Source organism: Aptenodytes forsteri, unplaced genomic scaffold, assembly GCF_000699145.1.
Source record: "Aptenodytes forsteri isolate BGI_AS27 unplaced genomic scaffold, ASM69914v1 Scaffold299, whole genome shotgun sequence".
NCBI classification, from domain to species: Eukaryota; Metazoa; Chordata; class Aves; order Sphenisciformes; family Spheniscidae; genus Aptenodytes; species Aptenodytes forsteri.
In genome coordinates, this window is record NW_008794154.1 from 1,154,758 (window position 1) to 1,167,215 (window position 12,458).

General features: G+C 41.0%; 1 protein-coding gene across 2 annotated transcripts; it reads right to left on the reverse strand.

Moving 5' to 3' along the window:
* Positions 1 to 5,786: 5,786 nt before the first annotated feature.
* LOC109279468 (serine palmitoyltransferase small subunit B-like) lies at positions 5,787 to 8,916 on the reverse strand. 2 transcript variants are annotated; one of them, XM_019472099.1, is made up of 4 exons: positions 8,827 to 8,916; positions 7,991 to 8,045; positions 7,384 to 7,463; positions 5,787 to 6,061 (listed from the first exon to the last, which is right to left on the reverse strand). In XM_019472099.1, the coding sequence occupies exon 4, from the start codon at positions 6,027 to 6,029 to the stop codon at positions 5,787 to 5,789; it is 243 nt and encodes an 80-aa protein (XP_019327644.1). In that variant the 5' UTR covers positions 6,030 to 6,061; positions 7,384 to 7,463; positions 7,991 to 8,045; positions 8,827 to 8,916. The 2 variants fall into 2 exon arrangements, with proteins under 2 accessions (XP_019327644.1, XP_019327647.1); XM_019472102.1 differs by lacking the exon at positions 7,991 to 8,045 and having other exon boundaries at positions 8,827 to 8,883.
* Between the last annotated feature and the right edge of the window lie 3,542 nt (positions 8,917 to 12,458).

The following is a 12,458-nucleotide window of genomic DNA, read 5'->3' on the forward strand; positions in this document are numbered from 1 at the left end:
TGGGGCCCACCAACAGCCTGGGATGATGCTCTGACTGCGGGCTGGGCATTGTTTTGTACCTGGTGTGCTCCTTGGTCACTTGGACTCCCCAGCCCAAATGTGCCTGCTGCCCCAAGGGAGGGAGAGGACTTGCTGAGTGACTTAAAGTCCTTGTGCACCGTGTGGACCGGGTGTTTTAATCAGGCTTCTCAGTGAAGTATTAACAGACGTTTCAGATTTATAGATAGGAAGCTATGCACTGATTATAAGATGGGGAGGTAACAGGTTGGTGCAGCCCTTTTGCCTGCACTTAGTCAGAGCTTTGGATACAATTTCTTCCTCTAACTGGCAAAGCTATCACATCTCTCCTTTTAGATGGATGCCTGGTGGCCTGAACCCCAAGCTGTTATGTGGGGTGGATCACAAACTCGCCTACTGAATGTGTTGTGGGGGTTTTTTATGTGGTGATTACAAATTGATTTGAGCAAGGTCAGAAATCACGATGCTCATTGAATGCTCAAGCACATACAAATTCATCTTCTGTTTTCCTGCCTGACATATCCTTAAAGAGGAGCACTGTCAGTAAGAGGGTTGTGGAGAGCCTCCCTCTGGCACATCTCGCGTTGGGATTGTAGTGATGGATACAGGTTCAATGCATGTCAAAAGGAGACGGTATTTGAGTCTTTTCTGTCTTACATGAATGCCATAGCCATTAGGCTACTGGATTTCTCTCCTCCTTTTAAGGCAGCCACATACCAGCCTCGGCTGTCTATGCAAACCCACTGGCAAACAGAATTTGTGAACTCATGTGGGATAAGCAGGAGGTAAACCCTTAGCTGCTCAGCTGCCGCCTGCTGTTCAGTTAGGTACCTTGAATAATTTTCTGGTAAACTTTAGGAGCCCCGGTGCCTCTAGTTTTATACAGCAGATAAATAGTGGAAAACCTGCATTAAAAGATTATGGACCACATATTAAGTATCTAAGCTGAAACAGGCAATATTCTTATATGCATTTTCTATAGCCTCCAGACCAAAACAGGAACAATCCCTTTATACATAAAGTGTTAACTCTTGCCTTTGTAGAAACATCCTTTTGAAATACTAGGTTATTTGTTAATGTTTTTTTCTTATACAGTCTGTACAAACAAAAATAAATTCTAACCAAGTTAGCTGTATAAGAAGGGACAACATTTTAGAGTCTTGCAGTTGTAAGATCCATGAGGACTCCTCTCAGTACCCTCAGCTGTGCTTCTCATTCCAGTTCCTCGGGCAGGGCAGGCAGTTCAGAAGGGGAGATGTGAAAGTCAGCGAGGTGAGTGAGAAGGTACTGATGCTGCAGAGAGGAACAGGGGCAAAGCCCTGGCCTCCTCAGGGAATCATTAGCAGGCAAACATTCACACTTTCAAATTCTTACCTTTGTCCCTCTGAAAAACATCTAGAAAAATTTCTATGTGAATACTATTCTATATAGTATTTACACTGTGTACTGGAAATGTCACCAATATAGGAAGAAGTAATTTTCTGTAACAAAGACGACTATAACTAAGCTGTTGCATGAAGTAGTTTCAGCTGAGCAGGAAAGTTAGGCAGAAAGTTTCAGCCAAGCAGGACTGAGTAATTTAAGGTCAGCTTTGTAAAAGGAAACAGATCTGCTGTAAACTCAACATTGTTCTAAACAAATACATGCAAGATGAAAAGGAGCATGTTCTGCGGGATGCAGAGGCTATTAAATGCTGACAAGTTCATCTTAGAAACAGGATTTTCAAGTCAGATAATGAACAGCTAAGATAACTCAAATTATGCTCAGATGTAAATAGTAGCATAGACAAAATGCATATGTCGTAGTAGCAGAACAACAAAAGTAACAACAAGGAGCATGGACTTATCTTAGGCCTCTAAAAACTGTTAAAAGTAATCAGTAGCAGAGGGGTTAAAGTTCCGCATGAACAAAATCGTCATCTTCATTGCCTTTAGGAAGTTTAAACTGTTTGGATCTATAAAATACAGATTACAGTTTAATGAGAAATTAAAGTCCTACAATAATAAACCTTCATAACGAGGACGCTGTGAATCTACCATTACGTATTTTAGCTGTAAAGATCAAACAGTTCATCATGAACAGCATGAGCAGTTTTATTTTAGCAGATGTTTATTATTTTGTTCTTTAGTTTCAACTCTTGCTGAACCAGCGTTGGTAAGTTGTGCAATTTAAATATGAGATTCCTTTTAAAAAGTCAGTGAAACAGTGATCTGAATGGTGCTCCACATCACCCTCACCTTCCTTTTTAAGGTGTAGTACCACAGGGACATAAACTTCCCCTGTATAAACACATGGACCGAGAGGTCAGATCTATTCACAAAGGTGGGGAGCGGAAATGATGATAGAGTACCAGATTGGTTATATGTCAGAAACTAACTTTGTCAAATTAAGACTGCATGTTTAAGCCCACATTTGCAAATACTAAAATTAATTCCTTTACTGACAGTCACTAAGCAGCACATACTGCATATACAAGTGTACGCTGTGGTCAACAGGCCTCGGAGAGAGCAACAGGCACCTCTTATTCATGCATCTGATTGATAATAAAACCCTGCAAACAGCAACTGCAACCAACTATCTCTTCTCCCATGCACACACCCAAATGCTCAGCTCACACGGACAGCGGAAAACAGGCGTGTGGAATTGGTAGCTATCTAGTGCGGCGGGAATTGGTGTTAAGGATTTGATACTGTCTTGTTGAGCAAGCAGATCCTCTGACAACGTTTAGGAGACTAACCAGCCATCCCAGTGTCCAACAGCCAACCGACTACTCATGTAGACTCTGTGTGTATGTGTGTCTCTGTGCAAAAACTGTCTGCAGATGGCTGGCCTGTCTATGTGAGAAAGTTTGTCCGAAAAACTTTGCTTGCTCTTGGTGGCACAGGAAACTTAGGCAAAGTGTGATGGAAATGCTACTGGTGCTAGCAGGAAGTCACTGGGAACTGAGCTTGGTGCAGGTGTCCCCAGAGAGGGTGGGCAGGCAGAAATTGCAGGGAATATTCCATGTCCTAGTCCTCATGAAATACTTTCTGCTTCAGCCATGCGATAGTAAATCTAGATTTGCAACACTTGCCACCAGCTTTAAAAAACAAAGGTTGTGGCCACTCACTGCAGACCACTGAGCCAGTACAAACTCTGCTGATTGACTGAAAAAAATACTGAAAAGCGTTGAAGCAGGCTGTTACAGTTGTCTTTATTCCAGGTCGGAGAGCATCTGCTCTCATGCAGCTGGGATAAACACTGCGTCAAGTGCATGGCTAGTTTGATAGACACCAAATTATACCAGTGCCTGACCTTGATCAAATTTACATTGCCAGATGAGCATGCACAGGCCTGACATGAGCAGATCTGGAGCCATGGCCTTATTCTATCAATTCAGCACCTCAGGCTGCTGGTCAGAGTGCAGCTTCCAATAGGGAACCTGCCCAAGCAGGTTAGTGTTTCGAAACTGAAATTGCAAGGTGGAGTTTGCATATAATATTTTAAACCCTATTCTGTAGATGAGAGCCTTGGTGACGTGCAGGGAAAAGATTGTGATGAGTAAAATTAACCAAGAAGCTGGGTTTTTTTCAGCTGCCACTTGGCCCTTTGTTTCCTTCTTTGCTTTTTGGTGCTTTCCTGGCTCTCTCCGATTCACACAGCTGAGCTGGGATCTTTGCTGGTGCGCAACGGCACGAAGAGCTGAAACAGCATTGCTGTCACTAGCAGACATACAGGAGCCGGTCCCTGCCGAAGGACTGCCGCATGCAAACAGGGCAGCTCAACAGACACGATCCAACCCCAGCTGTTGCAAAAGAGGCACCAGGCACTTCAGGCAACCACAACAAACACCAAGTGGGTTTGCGCTGGAGAGACGGGGAAAGGGCAGCAATAAACAAAAACACGCCCAGGGTAAGAGTTCCTACTTCTCCAGCCTGATGTCAGATTCCTTTATGTCGACAAATACTTTGGATGTATGTGTACAGGCTTCTACTGTAATTTAGTGTAAACATATTTATATTGGCTTGCTTATCCACTGAGCTTTCTTCACAGGTACACAATGCAATAAGTGCACGTCTTTCCAGCATGTATAATGTAAAATACTGCATTTACTTATCTGACAGTTTTGAAACAAAATTATTGTCTTCATAAATAGTTTAATAATTGACATAAATAAAATACTATGTTTCCTTCTTCTGTTCCTGAACATCAATAAATGCAATATACATACTGAGCATGAAAGCTGCTAGGAGCAAATATAAGATCTTTACTACTTTAGCCATTACATTACTTTAATAAAACATAAAATTGGATTCTAATCTGAAAGTATTAAATAGAACATTTTTTTTACAAACTTAAGAGATTACTTGGGTACTGCCAAAGAGTTGTAAGTTTAAGCTCAGCTGCCCTCATTTCCCCGAATAAACTATTTTCACATCCTCTCCTATTTCCCCCTAATTATAAATTGGGAAAGTAACTGAATCTGATGTTAAGATGACAAATAACATGATTAGTGTCATCACTTTGTTTTATTTGGTCTATGACCAAATCTCATTTCATAAGTCATTTGATTGCCACTTACTAATAACAACCTATCCTCTTGAAGGAGAGGATATTCTAGGAGCATCTCTATGCTTGAAAGATGTAAAAAAACTCAATTCAGGGTGGGTGGGAGCAAAGTTGCATTTATGTTACCCTGTACGCGCTCTGCTACTACTCTGTTCTTCTCCTGAGATGATACAGAACACTGATTCTAGCTGCCAGGTTAATTGTATTGGTACTTCACCCCTGGCCAGCTCCAGTCGATGTCCGCTGCAGCAAGCCGGCAGCACAGGCATCTTCTTTCTAAGGCTGAAGCTTAAAAACCATGGACTTTTTGAAACAAAGCCAATTACAGGGTGTCCAGCACACTAGTTACAAAGTCTGCAGTCTCAAGAGTTCATGTTTCAGACACTACTCAACAGGTAGAGTATAAAAGGAGGTAAAAAAGCGGGGCAATAAGGGGTTTAGGAAAAAAGGAGAGACATCATATTTTAGGTAGGGTTTTTCTTGTTTTTCAACTGAAATGCCCCTACCATAATTGAATATGTTCTGTATATGATATGCATGCTTTACCAGTCTTCCAAAAGTAAAACAAAAATGGTCTTTTTTTTTGAAGTCCAAGAAAATAAGAATTTTATTACAAATTTTCATGGAAGTAAATCCCCACATTTTTAATAAATCAGCTGCATTATTTGCATAATGATGATGAACCAGTCAAGTAATTAATTGTATTAAATAATTGAGGAAACTAAATAAATAATAAAATCATTCTATAAATACATACATACCAAGCTTAGAGAAGCAGCTTATAGTTGTATAGTATTGTGCAAAACCTTTTGTGTACACATCTCTCCTGTCAGCAAAGCTATGGCAGACCAGAACAAATCTACGCCATATAATTTCTCAAGATGAAAACTCTCCATGTCCAAGCAGCTCTCCCTGGAATAACAAAATATGCAGCACCGTTGTTTCTGTACCAAACCCAGCTTCGTAACTCCAGACAGTCTTTAGAATTGAAAGCTCTTTAAGAAGCAGATATCGTTTTTATCAAACGATAAAAACAAGGACTGATTGAAATTGTTTTCGCAAAATAATTTGCTGTCACAGAGTCCCGGAATACAGAAGAACACTAAGAGATACTGCAGAATAAAACAGTGTTTGCACACACCCTGAACCTGTTTCTAAACAAAAACGGAGTGTTAAGAAAAACACTTCTTTGATCCAAAAGTCAGTGTCAGGTTGCCATATTACTTCACGATGGAAACAGTATTTTCATGTTGGTTTCCAAATAAGTGCAAGAAGAATTGAAAAGCCGTGCTAATGTGGACAGGGACAAAGATGTAAGCAGTGTATAAGACCATAACTAACATAGTAATGTTGAAAGTGTAGAAGAGCAGTTTTTCCCAGGGCTCCATGAGATAGCTGCAGGTGATTAGTTCAAACTGGCAGTACAGCCAATAGAGATAGTTCTTCATGCTCTTAATATCCATCTTCAACTTTGTGCCACTTCTGAAAGCCTTCCCTATTACAAGAAAGGATAGTTAGTAGAAACAGAAACCTTACAAAAAAAAGAAGGCAAAAAAATATATAAAAACATCATATGGGCAGCAACTCCATGCTGCTCAGTTTGCTCATACTGACCATTTTTAGTAAATGATGTTTTAAAAACACAAGAGATCTAAAATTCCAAGGTTGCAAATACATTTTAAAGCATAAAACATGATCAGATAGTAACAGACTAGCATGAGTCATTCTTTCACCCCATCCCATAAAAGGCTTCATTTGTATTCCTTTTTCCTTTCCTACATTCAGTTCTGAACAGGACAGTCCAACTTAGACCACTGTGTACTGGGCACCATTATTTACCAAGGAGGCTCCACAATATCTCTTTTTTCCAGAAACCGGTTACCCAATAATGGTTGCAATTCTCCAAGCCAAACTCTACTTTCATAACTTTGCCTTGCACTGGATTGTTTAAGACTGTTGAAGCAGCTTAATTCAAAAAGCACTTCAAACCCTCTCTCCTTCACCACTCTTGGATTTTGACATAGAACTTGGCTAGAAGTCTGATTTCCACTACTGCAGACTGAATTTTGTGTCTTATGCTTCAGTCGCTGCTGGAATGCAAACTGAGAGTATGCAGAATACCACACATACAGAACTACAATAAAAGGAAACTATATACAGGTTATCCAGCTTCTTCTGCAACAGAGATTGAGTGGATCTGCTGCCAGAATGAAAACATATAAATTTATTTTAAAGCTATGTGTTCAAATTAATGCTAATAATTATTGAATGTTACATTATATAGTTACCAGAATACAGAACTGGAGAGGTAAAGGGAAAACAGGATTATTTCAGTTACTGGTGCTTCCCGTCATTTGGTAAATAAGAGGAGACAAAACAAAAACTGTGATTCCCCACTTTTTAATTGGAAACTTAAGAACTTCTGGTGGTGTCAAGATCTGTGGAAAAAAACTTACTCCACAGAAATTAAATACAACTTCATAGTTCTATATAGAGTGGGATTTTATCCTAACAAAAGTCACTTCCTAAAGTTTTTAGAAAAATTTTGCCTCACCTTTTCCACTTTACTTCCATAGCTTCCCCACCTCTTTTCTGCCTGACAGGTGAGATAAACTAGATAATGCTTCTATAGTTAAGAATTATTATTAACTACTTTTAGCAGTATCCTTACTATATCCATCACATTTCTGTACATTACATGCAGTTTTTACTAAATCTAGGTTATACTTAAGCCTCTTACCATCAAATGTATTGCCAAGCTACTTTGAGGAAAGACTTTTCCTACAAAAAATTGACTTTGTAAAAAGTAGAACTTACCTCTTCACTTCTCCCTGATGACAAAACGTCTAGGTGATAGATGCTTCCTAACACTTCTGCCTTTTGCAGCTGAACAGCTCCTATACAGATTGAGAAGCAGAAACAATTAGCTTTGATCCTCAATTACAGAGTGTGTCCTCCACACCCCGCCCTTCTTCACTATTGCTAAAAACTCCTCTGGCCAAAGCTTTCTGCATTATGCAACGAGGACAGCCATCGTCTGGCTCGGTACTGTGCTCTCATGACAGCATTAATTTGATAATTTGTACAAAGTCAGAGTTGAGGAACATACAAGACCGAAATACCATTTAGGACAACCAGAAAAAAATGTTTACAATTAGTGCCTTCCCTAATTTCGAATCTCAAAAAACATCTCTGCTTCTGTGGGACTTTACAATGCAGGCTGCCAAAGTTCCTACAAGGTGCAATTTAATGTCCATGCAAAAATATGGTGTCAGAGTTCAGTAGCCACAAAAATGTAGCTCAATTACTATGTCACAGGAAAGTCTCTGGTGAAGCCACCACCTCCTGCAACCTTTGATTAATACCACTTTCAGACAGTTCCCAGTCTTCTCTGTGCCGGCATCTCCTAGCCCCGTATACACACCTCAGTTGTCCTCATTCAGAAAAAACAGAGTGGAGACAATACATGGACAAGATTTCTGCAAGGAAAAGATGGTGAGTTTTTCTTAAAAATGCCACAAAATAAAACCAAGCCACAAATGCTTGAGGCATTTTAATGATCTAATTGGACAAGTAAATTAGGTAGAAATCTGCATAATACATTTATGTTCTGCCTGCAGTCAAATCATTTCCAAATATGAATCAGCTTCATTTTGGGAGAATATGCCACAAGCAATGTCTAAGGCATCTGAGCCTCACCTTCTTTCTTCCGTTCCTTACCAAACACAGCCTGAGATGATCTATTAGTAGATGCTGACCTACTCCCTCAACCTTTTTTCCTCCATAGTTTTCAACAAACTAAAGTTTTCTGTTTAAAAACTGTCCACTTTCCATAGAAAATTCAGAAATGGTAAACCACTGCCCCTGGCAGCAGTAGTCAATATGCCCCATGCCCTACATTTCTCCTGCAGAGCGAGGGTCTGCCACAGGAGTGCATCTCCCGAGCTGGACGAACTACTGCATCTGGAAGATATAACTTAGGTTGGGGTCTAGAGAATGGACTCATCAAATGTGAAATATAATTGCCCTGGGGTAGTGCTGCGGGATTATTATCTCAAGAGTTTCTACTTTCAACCAGGCTTTTTCAGCTACATATTTCAATGGAGTATGGAGGGCTGGGGTGGGACAAGGAGTTTTTTAGTTTGTTTTTTTTCCATGAAAATGTTGGTGAAAAACAACGTATACACAGGAGAAACAACACTTGACTACCACAGTGCCCACGTTCTTGGCAGGCCAGCATCCCTGCTTCATGTTACTCACCTTCCCTGCAAGTTGGATCAGCCTCTTCCGAATCCCTTAGCAAGATGCAGTGGCAGAGCACTGATTACAAGGGCAGCTGAAGGCAGGGCTGTCACCTCAGTGCTCTCTGAATCCTCTCTGGAAAACATTTGTGTAAAAGCCAGGAAAACTCGGGTAGGTACTTCTGCCGTTCTCAAGTGCAAAACTGTACAGATGTTTTCACTCTTTTCAATAATTCTCCACTATTTCTTTCAATAACAGATTCCCCAAGTTGAAACAATGCAGAAACTGAGACTTGTCTGGGTTTGCTTTAGTTCTAACAGCTTCAAAAAGTTTTTTACCTGACAGCTGAGAGCCATTGTGAAAGAGATAGGTGGTAGTGCAGAAGATCAGGCAATTTCACAGAATAAAACGTTGGGGTAAGCAGAATCCATTCCCAATGTGATGCTGTAAGCAGATCTTGGATGGTGGTATGTAAAGGCCCCAGGCATCCTCTCCTCCTCGCTTTCTGAGCAGCCACTCCTGCTGCTTTTCCCAGCTGCTACCCCGAGGGGTAATAAGAACTCATGAATACCTTTCACAATTCGTAATCAGATGTGTATAGCTCCACTCAGAATACAAAATATGCCTGAAATGCCTGCCTTTTAAGGCAATTTTAGCCTATGTGCTTTAAGATACTTTTCCCCACATAGAGAAGAAACAGAAATGGTCTTCAAGATTAAAAAAAACAAAAACACAACAACAACGACAAAAACCAGACAAAAACATACTGCTACATTTGGTAAGATGCTGTGATGGATGACTGCATATGCATGGAGAAAGCATTTTTTTGCAAAGATCTTACTCTGAAGAGCAAGAAAGAGACTCTCCTGGGTAGCACTCTGTCTCAGAGGGGCTGGTCCCTTGTTTTCAGGTCACTTGATCATGTTGCCCACACAATTAAATTTCAAAACCTCTTTTCACTGCTTCTCACTGTGGTTTCCAGCCAAACAAATTCAAACACAGCCATATAAAAGTCATACAGTGACACAGCAATAATTCTTCCTAGCAAGGGAAACATGAATTAAAAAAGCAAACCAGAAACATTCAAATTACCACTGCACTAAAAGGAAATCACCAGCCTCCCTTTTTTAAGTTCAGTGAGGTTCCCCATACAGAAGAGCAGCGACTTCCGGTTTATACAGAATTTAGCAGATTAGCTCCGTAAGCAGAAGTAAGGGGGTTTCTCCTATTATTTCATGCCTTATAATGGGATCCTCTGATGTCTAATAAGGTGTAAACCTATACTGAGGCATTTGCTCTGCATTTGGCTTCAGAATGGCTGTCTTCTGTGTGGCTCCTCTGCTGACTAGTAAGGACTATGTAAGAATGCTGCTTTTCTCTTCTTGATCTTCTCTTTTGACAAAATTTATATCTTTAATTTCAGTACTTCTTTTCCCGATTTAACTGAAATTGCTCATGGGTTAAAAAGTATGGTATGTGGGAATATATAGAGAGAGAGGTAATGAAAGAAAATAAGCCTCATTTCCGTAGAAGACCAAGCTAAAAGTGCCTGAAATATCTCTGTCTCACATCTATACACTGCGGTAAGTCATTTATCTGTCTACTTAAAATTAAGACACTGGAAAATAATCGAAGCAGAAAGTCAAGGTGATCAGGAGAGCTTTCTCTCTAACCTACCCCATCTGTCTATCCACACAAAGCAAGGCACAGACAAGTTTGTTTTGTCATAATAGTATACTTGAGTTTGTTTGATCTGTTTTGGCTCCAGCACCGTTTGGAAAGAATGGAAAGAAGCAACGATGAATTATTAACATACTGGGGAGGCAGCCTTCTGCAGCTCTCCACGACAGCCAGCATCTGCATGTGCATTAGCACAAGCTTTTCTAGCTGCAGCTTCAAGTCCATAATGTCGTTCTTGGCCAGGCAACCTTTTCCTGTCCTCTCCCTCGTGCTGGCAGGGAGAGCACATCAGGGAACTAGTCAGACCTGGCAGGACAAAGATGCGCAAGCATCCTCAGTCTGCACACAACCTGACCACACAACTGCAGGTGCTGGAGGAAGGGACGGGATGGAAACACATGACAAGGGCAGGGAGATGGTGGGAGGCTGGGCAGTCCAAGGCAGCCCAGGCAAAGATGAGCTTAACCTGCTGCATAAACAGTGGTACCACTCTCCTCCTATGAACATCTGCAGCCTCTGATAGTATCCTGTGTCCTCAAGACACCTGAGCACCAGCTTCACGGCATAGGGAAAGAAACTCAGCAATAAGGGATGGCTCATATAGTGGATTGTTAGCTTGACTTGCCAATACAGTCAAGCTGCACCAAAGAACCTACAGAATGAATATACACTACTGTTCTTGGAAAGGAGAAAAATTGCCCTCTAGTGTAGAACAGGCCAGTTCTTAGAAAGGCTCTGTTCTGCATGGTGTAAAGTATCTGGCATGCGGCTCCACAATCCCACCACCAGACAACAGGTTTATCTGGAGCGGTATCACGCCTGGAATCAGGCTGTATGACACCACGTAACAACTAGATGAGGAATGTATCCTGATGAGGAATGTATCTTGGCTCCAGCTTATAGGGGCTTGACTTACTGCTGTTTGTAATGCAAATAACATATTTTAATTATTACATTGTTGTCTGCAAGAGTCATACGATTTCCCAGCATGCTTCCCCACACCTGGCTAGACCAGTTCAGGAACTTTTTTAATTCTACATCAAGACAGATAATTAAGTAAGTGAAAACTATGGCGGCTAGCGATCTCCAAAAGCACAAGGAATACGCATAGTTGGCCCAGAAGGATTAGGCCCAGACCATTTCAACTTGAAGTAAGATATCATACCATTTAATATGTCACAAACTGAGCATTTCATAAAAGTTGGACAGTTAAGCATGTCAGTTGTGAAGAGCAGTGAACCTACATCTTCCCAGTTGCAATTGCTTCTTCTTACTATACAGCTCACTCAAATAGTTTTTTATCTAGCTACCACTGATGCACAGGAAACTCCAGCAAAGCAAGTTTCTTCTGTCCACCAGTGTCCCAGCAGTATATAAAGAACACTCTTGTATGGCAGTCTGCAGTCGCAGTTCTTGCATGCCTGGTCTCTCACCAAGGTCAGGGGCTCTCCTCTAGGTGGGTTTCAAATCCACCACATTTTCCAGCTCCAGGCTGTGCCTTGTTCCTTCACCTGGCAGGCTTTCACATCCCTTTCTGAATTGAGGATGGGTCATTTAGGAATAGAAAAGATAAGGGAAGTTATGTGTTCCCGCACTGAGCCAATAAGCTCTGCTTTCTCCCTCTTACTTCTCTAAGCTGTTAACAATGTTTATCAGTTTCAGTTCTTTTCCCCAGCGCTACCCATGCTGTGGTATCACTCAGCTTGTAACTGATGTTGTTTCAGGTGCAAAGCAAGTATCACTGAAAAGGAAAAGCTGCCTAAAAGGACTTTAAAATCTAGAACTGTACAAAGCCATGGCTGTGAGTTGCAGAGCTGAATGCCCAGCCTGGGACTAGGAGTTGATTAAACTGGGAGTTCTTCTAAGACCAAGATTCTCCCATTCTCTAATTTCTAGGATCATTCTGTAATTTTACTTTAAAATAGGGGTGATACAATCTTAGCTATCTTGCAGACCTTCAGCACACTTTA

Excerpts from the sequence above, each read along its gene's own strand:
- LOC109279468 (XM_019472099.1), bottom strand. The coding sequence starts at position 6,029 with ATGGATATTAAGAGCATGAAGAACTATCTCTATTGGCTGTACTGCCAG.